This window comes from Rhamphochromis sp. 'chilingali' (genome assembly GCF_963969265.1).
Source record: "Rhamphochromis sp. 'chilingali' genome assembly, chromosome: 16".
NCBI lineage: Eukaryota > Metazoa > Chordata > Actinopteri > Cichliformes > Cichlidae > Rhamphochromis > Rhamphochromis sp. 'chilingali'.
The window spans coordinates 8,947,396-8,959,116 of NC_137943.1; the positions used below are offsets into that span (position 1 = coordinate 8,947,396).

At 43.5% G+C, this 11,721-nt stretch overlaps 1 protein-coding gene across 1 annotated transcript; it reads left to right on the plus strand.

The window, feature by feature from the left end:
- The first annotated feature begins 392 nt into the window (after window positions 1-392).
- Window positions 393-10,825, plus strand: LOC308412426 (leukocyte cell-derived chemotaxin 1-like). Its single transcript, XM_080906775.1, has 7 exons — window positions 393-737; window positions 1,227-1,367; window positions 2,470-2,610; window positions 5,761-5,874; window positions 8,723-8,873; window positions 9,269-9,384; window positions 10,040-10,825. The coding sequence occupies exons 1-7, from the start codon at window positions 666-668 to the stop codon at window positions 10,259-10,261; spliced, it is 957 nt and encodes a 318-aa protein (XP_080762901.1). The 5' UTR covers window positions 393-665; the 3' UTR covers window positions 10,262-10,825.
- The last annotated feature ends 896 nt before the right edge of the window (window positions 10,826-11,721 follow it).

Below are 11,721 nucleotides of genomic sequence, written 5' to 3' on the forward strand. Positions count from 1 at the left end.
TACGTAATCCCATCATTATCATTCATGGATTCGGGGCTTTTTTTTTTTCTTTTTTCTTTTTTTTCTTTTTTAATAACAGCAACCACAGCCCTGGACGCAGACAGGGGAAAATGCGGTGGGAATCTGTCCAACAAGCTGCTGCCTTTGCACAGTGCCATGTAAATACACCGTCTCCAGGGTGGGAAAGAAAAAAAAATCCATGCGACATTCCGCCAGAGTCACCTTTGACCCCGAAACAGTCTGTAGAGCTTTGAAAAGCAGCGAGAGGGAGGAGGGTACGGTGATACGGGGAGACAACCCTATGCTTCCCTCGTCCTGCTGAATAGATTTCACGGTCTGAGGTTGTCACAAAGTTATATCAAACTCATGCAAGTTGCATGAGCAGCCTATACGAACTTCAAAGAGGGGGGGGGGGGGGGGGTCATTAATATATATATATTTTTTGACAGAAGGTATAAAACAACTGGCTCATAAGAGGTTACTGCATGTGATGGTCATCAGCTGGAAGTTTTAGTTTTATCTGTAAAGTCAGGAAACCTTCAGCACGACAGCAACAGAAAAGAGTGCCTGCGTGACTGAGGAGTGTCTATCCTCCCCCTCCCCTGAGAGAGAGAGGAGAGAGAGAGAGAGTGGACTGGGGTCTCCTCAGGTGTTTGGCTTCAGTCATGGCTGAGAACTCAGAGAAAGTACCGATTGCCTTGGCGGGACCAGAGGACCTGCATCAGTTCATGCCTCCGGTGAGTTGTACAGTCCAGTCCGCCACTCTGCTCCATGATGCAGGCTGTCTTACGTGTGTTTGTGTGTGTACGGGTTCTTACTATGTTGGTGGGGACCAAAATCTGAAATCTATTATACTGGTGGGGACCAACAGCTGTGGTGGGGACGAAAATCCAGGTTTTCATGGGGTTGAAGGCATTTTTCACACTCAAAATGTGGTTTAAGTGTCAGGGTTACGATTAGGTTATGTTTAGGTTTAGGGTTAGGGTTAGGCATTCATTTTTAATGGTTAGGATTAGGGCAAGCAGCTAGGGAAAGCATTATGTCAATGGGATGTCCCCACAAACATAGCAAACCAGACATGTGTGTGTGTGTTCAAGACCAAAAGCTGGATAGATAACTTTGAATCCCATAACTGCTGCATAGCCGTAACGCTGTGTTATCAAGAGTTAGCTGTGCTGTTGTACCATGCTCTCATTTTTAGAGGGTTGCTTGTTTTTTCACCTTAGGCGTACTCCGCCTTGGCGGTCAAACCCGCTGCCACCGGCCGCCTACTGAAGGCCGGGGTTGCGGTGCTCATAACTGGAGCCCTCCTGCTTCTGCTGGGAGCCGTCGGAGCCTTCTACTTCTGGAACAACAATGAAAACCATGTAAGAGTGATACTTCACTGCTGTTATATATATAACAGCTGTTATATATATATATATATATATATATATATATATATATATATATATATATATATATATATATATATATATATATATATATATATATATATATATAAACTTTTAAACTGTATGAAAATATGATCTTAAACTACCTAAAAGTTATTTTTCAAATGTAGTTAACATGCAAGTGAATATATGGAGCATTCCAGCTCAGAATCTACTTTTTTTATTTGCATATTCCAAGATCTATTTAGGTATTCATCAGAAATTTATATATTACTAGGGACTGGGTGCAGCACAGGCTCCAAAGACCATTCCCTCTTTTATCCATGCACAGCCACCAAACACCCATTTAGTCCCTGCTACCAAAGAAAAAAAACAGCTCCCACACTCTATAAAACTAACATCCCTTAACTGAAGACATTGTTGAAACAAGCTGTTTGAAATTAGGAACAAGTGAAACGTAGTCATCACTGGTAGTTTTTTCTCCTTCTTCTTCTTTTTAAACTTGTTTAAATTAAAAAAGTCTCTGCAGACAAAAGCACTTCTTCAAGATGGGTTATTTTTGCAGTGTAGGCAAACAGTAAAAATGTAAATGAAACACTCCCATTTCATGGTACAGTCTGAGGCAGAGCTTGGTGAATGGAGGCGTTGTGTGCCTGTGTGTGTGTGGGTGGTGTATATAGAGGACCCTTGGCTGGGTTGGAATGAGGGGTGGGGTTGTGGGAGAGTTTTCAGGGTCCAGCTGATGCTCCGGGGGCAAGAGGTGTAAGAAATGAGAGGCCAAATTTTGCTTTCTGAGTGTGTTTTTCTCCCAGTAAGAAGTTAGAAAATGTTATTAACGCATGATGGAGAGGCTCTGTAGGCGGGTAATTACATTACTGGGGAGCTGTGAGGGTACTATTCTTCTGATGAGCATTTGAGAAGGAAAAAAATGAGGTGGTATGTGCGAGGAGAAGTCACAGGGTAAGATTAGAGATGGAGGGAGAGTGAAAGAGCGAATGCCTGGGGTGGGGTGAGTCTCAGGACTTTCATACCTTACATGCCAGTCAGAAAAGCTTGTGTGTGTGTGTGTGTGTAGGTCTACAATGTCCACTACAGCATGAGCATCAATGGCAAAGTGGAAGAAGGTTCAATGGAGATCGACACTGCCAATAACATGGAGAGATTCAGCACCGGCAGCGGAGCAGACGAGGCCGTGGAGGTCCATGACTTCGAGATTGTGAGTTCAGGTCAACGTAACCAGATGAAATATATATATATATTTTATATATATATATATATATATATATATATATATATATATATATATATATATATATATATATATATATATATATATATATATATATATATATATATATATATATATATATATATATAAAATATAAAAAAAATATATATATGGAGGGACAGTGCATCTCGACACTGATTGCCCCTGAGGGGATAACCCCTGAGGGGATAACTCGCCTGCTTGTTCTTAATTTCTGCTCCGTGATAATGAGCTGATGGCTTCGACCAGTCTGATCGACTTTTCCTCTGATGCTTTAAACAGCCTCCTGATACACATTAACATGTATATATATATATATATATATATATATATATATATATATATATATATATATATATATATATATATATATAAAATATAAATATATAAATATATATATAAAATATATATATATATATATAAAATATAAATATATAAATATATATATAAAATATATATATATATATATAAAATATAAATATATATATATATATATATATATATATATATATATATATATATATATATATATCTTGCAGTCTCGGCCGAGACTGCAAGACCAGACTGACCAACCTGTGCACTGCCTGGATTGATTACAAGAAGGCCTATGACTCAATGCCCCACAGCTGGATACTGGAATGCCTAGAATTGTACAAGATCAATGGGACCCTAAGAGCCTTCATCAGGAACTCAATGGGGATGTGGCGTACAACACTAGAGGCCAACTCCAAGCCCATAGCACAAGTCACCATCAAGTGCGGGATCTACCAAGGAGATGCTCTGTCCCCACTGCTGTTCTGCATAGGCCTGAACCCCCTCAGTGAGATCATTAACAAGACTGGCTACGGATACCGACTACGGAACGGAGCAGTTGTCAGCCACCTCCTGTACATGGATGACATCAAGCTGTATGCCAAGAGTGAACGAGACATCGATTCACTGATCCACACTACCAGGCTATACAGCAATGACATTGGAATGTCATTCGGACTGGAGAAGTGTAGTCGGATGGTAACAAAGAGAGGGAAGGTAGTCAGAACTGAGGGGATTGAACTACCAGAAGGCAACATTGCAGACATAGAGGACAGTTACAAGTACTTGGGGATCCCGCAGGCGAATGGGAACCATGAAGAGGCCGCTAGAAAAGCTGCAACCACCAAGTACCTGCAGAGGGTCAGGCAAGTCCTGAGGAGTCAGCTGAATGGTAAGAACAAGATCCGGGCCATCAACACGTACGCCCTGCCCGTGATCAGGTACCCTGCTGGGGTAATAGGCTGGCCAAAGGAGGAGATAGAAGCCACTGACATAAAGACAAGAAAGCTCCTTACCATGCATGGAGGGTTTCACCCCAAGTCCAGCACCCTGAGGCTGTACGCTAAGCGGAAGGAAGGGGGCCGGGGACTGGTGAGTGTCAGCACCACAGTCCAGGATGAGACAACGAACATCCAAGAATACATTGGGAAGATGGCCCCAACTGACCGAGTGCTCAGTGAATACCTCAGGCAGCAGAAACCCAAGAAAGAGGAGGGAGACGAGGAACCATCATGGAAGGACAGAGCCCTGCACGGTATGTACCACCGGCAGATAGAGGAGGTGGCTGATATCCAGAAATCCTACCAGTGGCTGGACAAAGCTGGACTGAAAGACAGCACAGAGGCACTAATCATGGCAGCACAAGAACAAGCTCTGAGCACAAGATCCATAGAGGCTGGGGTCTATCACACCAGGCAAGACCCCAGGTGCAGGCTGTGTAAAGATGCCCCAGAGACAATCCAGCACATAACAGCAGGGTGCAAGATGCTAGCAGGCAAGGCATACATGGAACGCCATAACCAAGTGGCCGGCATAGTGTACAGGAACATCTGTGCGGAGTATAACCTGGAAGTCCCGAGGTCAAAATGGGAGATGCCCCCAAGGGTGGTGGAGAATGACCGAGCTAAGATCCTGTGGGACTTCCAGATACAGACGGACAAAATGGTGGTGGCTAACCAACCGGACATAGTGGTGGTAGACAAACAGAAGAAGACGGCCGTAGTGATCGATGTAGCGGTTCCGAATGACAGCAATATCAGGAAGAAGGAACACGAGAAGCTGGAGAAATACCAAGGGCTCAGAGAAGAGCTCGAGAGGATGTGGAGGGTGAAGGTAACGGTGGTCCCCGTGGTAATCGGAGCACTAGGTGCGGTGACTCCCAAGCTAGGCGAGTGGCTCCAGCAGATCCCAGGAACAACATCGGAGATCTCTGTCCAGAAGAGCGCAGTCCTGGGAACAGCTAAGATACTGCGCAGGACCCTCAAGCTCCCAGGCCTCTGGTAGAGGACCCGAGCTTGAAGGATAAACCGCCCGCAGGGGCGTGCTGGGTGTTTTTTTATATATATATATATATATATATATATATATATATATATATATATATATATATATATAGATATATATATATATATATATATATATATATATATAGATATATATATATATATATATATATATATATATATATATATATATATATATATATATATATATATATATATATATATATATATAGATATATATATATATATATATATATATATATATATATATATATATATGTTAATGTGTATCAGGAGGCTGTTTAAAGCATCAGAGGAGAAGTCGATCAGACTGGTCGAAGCCATCAGCTCATTATCACGGAGCAGAAATTAAGAACAAGCAGGCGAGTTATCCCCTCAGGGGCAATCAGTGTCGAGATGCACTGTCCCTCCAATTTTCATTACGTTCAGACTGGTGGTTTTTGACCTTTAATTAAAGTGCCCCAACCAGGCCAATCAGACTAGTGAAGCAGCAGTTTTAGCCTTTTATGTATTAAAATTTTGACCTTTTTAATCACAGTGTCCCCTGTGATTGTATTTTCTCAATCTGAGAGAGTGCTCACATTTATGACTGCCCTAAATTCAATCAAAACCTGACAGATTTTATTTGTGATATGTTTGTGATGGAAACCTTCAGACTGTCCAGGGGGGAAATAGGTTAATGTCCCCAGAAGTTAAGTGAGGTGTAGTGTACATCTTTTAATTTGTGTCCCCCATTCCCTGGTTTTTCAAATTCTTTATCCAGGGAATCACAGGGATCCGGTTTTCAGCAGGAGAGAAGTGTTACATCAAGACACAGGTGAAAGCTCATCTACCAGACGTGGAGGCTCTGAACAAGGAATCGATGACGTTTGAGCTGGTGGGTTGATTTTATGCTGTATGTTTTGTTACCAACAGCACTTTTTTTCTCAGTACAGGCCTACATTTAACTGAAACGCTCAAGAATTTGTGTTTAGTTATGCCTCCATATTTTCCAGATGTCAGCGGTCACTTTGGACTTGCTTCTTTGGGCTTTTTTTTTTTTCAAATAATAATTTAAATTAGAGTGAATTATTTTTCCTTTACAAACAAAAACTCCTCTCTCTTCCTTCATTCAAATAGTGAGGCAGTGTCGTGTGCTGGTCCATCACATTGGTCCATGCTACTGTATTGCAACTCCAGTTTTCCCATGAAATTATGGCCACACCTTTATGACCTTCAGTAATCTCCAAGTTTTTCTTTGGAGTACCAGCTGTTGCAAATTTTAAATCATGCCATGAGATGGGTGAGGTTTCAAGTTCTCAAAGAGTGGTCTTGACCCATATTTAAAGGGTGTTCGATATAATCTGAAATATCATAAAATTAGCCCGAATCATTGACAAAAAACCAACCAAACAAAAACTGCATATATAAACAACAACACAACATATTGTGTTGCTCTCACTTCATCCTTGAGCCATCACAGTTGTGACATATCATGCTAGTTTGTGATAAAACAATATGTCTAGTTTAATCACAGATACATCATGCTGTGGTGTGTAGCTTAGCCAGTTAGCAGGCAAGCTAGTGGACAGGTATGGAGAAATATTTGAATCAGCTGTTACAGTCAACTGAGCAAAAAGCCAAAGCAGTGAAAGCTAGTGTAAACATTACAAGGGCTTTCTTTGCTCCTTGTAAATTTGAGAGCTCCTCTGTTATATGAGCAACCACAAAATACAGCAGCAATCCTGAGGTCTCCCACAGGGTCAGCAGTTATAGCTTTTTTGCTCACTTCTCCAAAAAACACCGTCACTGAGTCTGAATTTCAGTGTAACCAACATTTGTGTAAAAATGTTGTTAAATTAATAGCATTGCTTAGTTATAGGAAAGTAATTAGCATACAAAACAGTACACTAATTAGTAAATGATAGATGGGGAAAATGTTAAGCTAACGCTACTAATATTAAAGTTGCAAAACTTTACTGTGTCAAGCGTTTTAGCATTTAACTTAAAGTAGCACTGCTCGAGCAGACTTACAGTCAGCACACTGTTTTATCAGACAGGAGCAAACAAATTTGCCCCTTTGGTTCTTGAAATGATCTGCATTATTTTTACTTACTTAAAACATGACAGCTAAAATAAGAAACATTTTACGGGATAATATGCTAAAGCAATATTTCGAATTACTCAAAGCACTTTTTACTACAAGCAACATTTCCCTTTTCACACATACTCATACAACACTTTATTCTCAAGCGCTTTAACTGCCTTCTCACTCACTCAGCCTGCTTTGAATCAGTTCAACTCAGGCAAAGCAAAGATTATTACTGATGTCACCAGTTACACTATAAAAAGCTCTCATAAAGTATCTCTGTTTAGCACGCTGTGTTCATTTGATCTGATGCTAAAATCGTGAAGCGCTCTCCAAGCCACATATGCGACTTTTGTGTGTGGCTTCCCATCATATAACTTGGACTCTATTAACATTTAGAAATAAACCCAGCAGGTCTTCACTCAATATGAGGATTGTAATCACCAGTGCCACAGCTTGTGATTGTTCAATTGAGGCTGTCTGATAATTAAAATCATTTAGTTCTGCATAAGCCTCACATCCACATAAATCCACATCAACCAAATCGCTCTCGTGAGCACGCGGCTCATACACGCTCGCCTGTGCACGTGCACACTGGCGTGCACAAACACAATTAATTATCACGCAGGGCTGCTCTTATTGCCTCTATCTGCCTCATAAACGATCATTTATTTCACGTTTGCGCTTTTGTGCGCATTTGCGTTATTGCCTCTCTTTGCCTCATAAATGATTATTTGGACGTTGTGTATGTGTGTGTGTGTGCGTGTTTGTGTGCATGCATTTGGAGACATGGAGATGTTGTTATAATGGTTGCCGTGGGCTGGTCATTTGCTATAATTTAGAGTGATGGCAAATATGGGTTAGATAAGCACACACACACACACACACACACACACACACACACACACACACACACACACCTCCTTCCAGAGAGAGAGAGAGTGGGTCAGATAAACTCTTATCAGTCAGTCGAACAGTGAAGAAGGACCCCCGCTTTTATTTGTCCCTCCAGCAAATCATTTGAGCTGAGAGAGAAAACACACACACACACACACACACACACACACACACACACACACACACACACACACACACACACACACACACACAGAGCAGCGCTTCTAAAAGGTTGGAGGATAACAGTCCATAAACATGTCTGTGGCTTGTGTAGCGCAGCCCTCAGGAACAAACGCCTCTGGGCAAATTCATCCCCACAGAGCCGCCTCCACCCCACCCTCACCCGTGCCTCACCTGGCAGGCTGTGGATACAGAGTATGTATGTTTATTCAGTGTCTCCTCTGCAAACCTCATTAGTTGATCTGCAGAAACCTGCAAATTTAGGACATCCAGTCTCTTCTCTTCAGAAGCTGATGAGTTCTGACACTGTGTGTACAGCGAGACGTCAGCGCAAAAGGGAAATGTGTACACTAAAGCCTCAAGGGCTCCCTTTTTACTACTCTGTTTTATGTTCACATAAAAGCACTAACAGCGCAGCATTAATTCAGATTAGACTTGGGCAGGATGCAGAGAGTGTGGACTGTTTAAAGCATAACAAGATACAAGAAGTGTGATGTTACACCTTTGGCAGCCGTGTGTGTGTGTTTTGAAAGATTTTTACTTGCATATCAGTCTCATCTGCTTTTCCCACCCACAAAAGGAGGATGAAGTGATCCCGGCCAAGTTCGACGATGATTTGATCTGGGTAGCAGCTGAAACACCCCTCTCGGACTCTGGTTTCCTCAGCAACAAGATCAAGGACTTGTGCGGCGACCTGCCAATCTTCTGGCTCCGTCCCACCTTCTCGAGTAGTAAGCAAACAGATTTTTCAGTAGTATGGATTTTTTTTTTTTAAAAAGACAAGAAAACAGTCATTTTTTCTTGTTTTTACAAAAAACAAAGAGAATATGGGTCAAACAGTCTCAAGCATTCTCATTTAACATCGCAGCTGTTTAAGCTACAGAGAGAGAGAGAGAGAAAAACAGGCTATAAAGAAAGAAAGGCAGAAATCCTTTTGAAGTTTCTGAGCTGCTGAGTGTAGAATTCTTAGCGTGCTGAGAGGTCAAAAGTTCTCAAAACACAATTTTCCTTCTGCTTCAGCTGCGGACTTCAAAATGCTGCCTGAGAAACGGCTGTGTGCCACATTAGTGCCATTCTGCTCCTAGATTTGGTCTGCTGTCAGATACTGAGAGTGTGATGTGTGCAGGCGGCCAGAGGAAGAGGAGGGCTGCCCCCCGTCAGCGCCGCCAGGCAGCCGGAGCCGCAGGTCAGGAGGTGGAGGAGGACGTGGAAGCGGAGTTCAACCCTGAGAACCCCTATCAGGTGAGTCACACACACAAACGTGACTCACACGGTTCCTCTTTTTCTTCTTCTCTTGTGTTTACGTTGGGCCGTGGCGTCGCAGCTGTCCGATCAGATCTGAGGCCTACCTGAGACGGCTTTTCCCAGCGAGGGATTCTCACAGCTGCGCGAGCGGCAGCAGATGCCGGGGTCACGGTGGAGGGGCCCGGATTGTCACTGCAAATCTGAGTGTATGCGTGGGCGTGTAGTCTGTGCGTGCGGTTTTCTGTGTGTGGCTGTCCAAAGCATTCCTTTCAGCATTGAGGCTGTATGAATAATTCCACAACATCCCACCACCTCCTCCTCTTCAGCAGCCCCTTTGCCCCTGCTAAGCACACACAGAGTCCCATGCATACACACATGCATCCTCACCCCTTCATTACAGGCCCCACTTTCTTTTTTCTCTAATCCTCCACCCAAACCCCACCAAACCCACTCCTGACAACCACAGAACGGGGTAAACAGCAAGCGCCGTTTCTGAAAAAAGAAAATATTTGACAACAAAAACCCACATCTGACAACATCCCCTCCTCCCCCATCACAGCCTGTCGGAAATCCATTTTTAATTGGTTTAAAACAAGCTTTTGCCGAAGAACGCCTCACTCTGACCGCTCTCCTCTCTTCTCCCTCCTCTCAGAGAGGCCTCGAGGGCGAGCAGGACATGAACATCGACCCCAGGCTGGACCACGAGGGCGTGTGCTGCAGAGAGTGCCGCCGCGGCTACACCCACTGTCAGAGGATCTGCGAGCCTCTCCAAGGCTTCCACCCATGGCCCTACCACTACAGGGGCTGCAGGGTGGCCTGCCGAGTTATCATGCCCTGCAACTGGTGGGTGGCACGCATCCTGGGTCTGGTGTGAGCCTCCCCCCCCCCCACGTGAGAGATGGTAGAGTGCAGGAGGGATGGGGGAGGAGAGATAGGAGAAGGATAAAGTTTAGAAAAGGAAGATGGTGGCTTCTCATCCTCAGCAGGTTGCTGTGACCACACATTATCAATGCATGGTAAAGAATCTAGGGCAGTCATGACCTCACACACACACACACACACTTGATTTCCATCAAGATCACACAGCTTATGATGTGCAGCTCTACACCACATAAAAAGGAAGCATGTAAAACTACCCGCATTTAGGAAAAGCAAGGTGAGCTTGTATTTTTAGCGCTGATAAGCAGCCTTTTTCATTCATTTTTTGCTTTCTGTAAATAAATGTGCCTTCAGCCAATAATAGCAGTCTTAACTTGCATCTTAAACGCATGTTTTCCAACCCTTTATCTCTCTTTCGCCTTCATGAGAAGCTCTCATTAAAACAATGTACTGCACGTATCGTCTCAGAAACTTTCATCTCCATGTAAAGCATTGAAGAAGTGATCTCGAAGTGCAATATCACTGAATAAACTTTTTTTTCTTTTAAGTAAACATTAAAGGCGTCCTTCTCTTTTCCTTCTCTAATTGACCAAATGACTTTGTAGCCCGTTTGTAAATACACGGCGTTCACATCGGCGAGTTTACTCGGGATCACCCTCTCTTCTCTTTTCCGCTCAAAAACAGTTTTGAGAAGTGTCACGTCTGGCAGCTGCTCCAAAGGGATGAGCAGAAAGAAGTTTCCAGAGTTCTTTAATGTGAGAGTTGCAGCTCTAGAACTCTTTAATGAGACTAAAGACTCTGTAGCCGTCACGCTCCCAGATCTTACCCACGATGCAAAGCGCTTAGCTCCTTTTGATGTCACGGAGCTGCCTCGGGCGGGGGTAGGGGGTAAGGATGGGGGCGGTGTATTTGTGTGTGTGTCAGGGATAGCGAAGGAGTGTGTTAGTGTGAGTGTGTAAAAAAGTGTTACAAAGCTAAGAGTTCCATCCAGAGTCACAAATGGGCGTTTGATCGTCACGAGAGATGAAACGATGTGTGATGAATTTAACACTTAACTCAGTGTGAGAGGCTTGATGATGTGGTTAGGAGGCTGATCCATATTAATGCTCTCTTGCCTCGGCAGGACGCCCCCTCACAGTTTCGGCTGCCGCATATATGCGATAGGAGGACAGGGGAGGCGCCCGCTCCCCTCACATCTCCCCTCTGTAAATCACCGCTCCACCTCAGGGCCGCATCCTTACCTGCAGCTCCGAGCTCCTCCACTCGATACCAATCGAAACCCGCAATACATAAACCATATCCTCAAGCTGTCAACCGTATCTCAACTGCCTGAGCTCATATCAGTAATACCACATTTCATCGCTCCCGGCACATAATCACAGAGCACGGATCCCTGTTGTAATGTATTGCCGTTTTTGTGTTTGAGCGAGACTTTTCCGAGCTGCTCGAAAACGG

Coding starts and splice junctions, on each gene's coding strand:
- LOC308412426 (XM_080906775.1), top strand. CDS start 666: ATGGCTGAGAACTCAGAGAAAGTACCGATTGCCTTGGCGGGACCAGAG. Junction 5,875..8,722: donor AATCGATGACGTTTGAGCTG/GTGGGTTGATTT, acceptor CACCCACAAAAG/GAGGATGAAGTGATCCCGGC. Junction 9,385..10,039: donor ACCCTGAGAACCCCTATCAG/GTGAGTCACACA, acceptor CCCTCCTCTCAG/AGAGGCCTCGAGGGCGAGCA.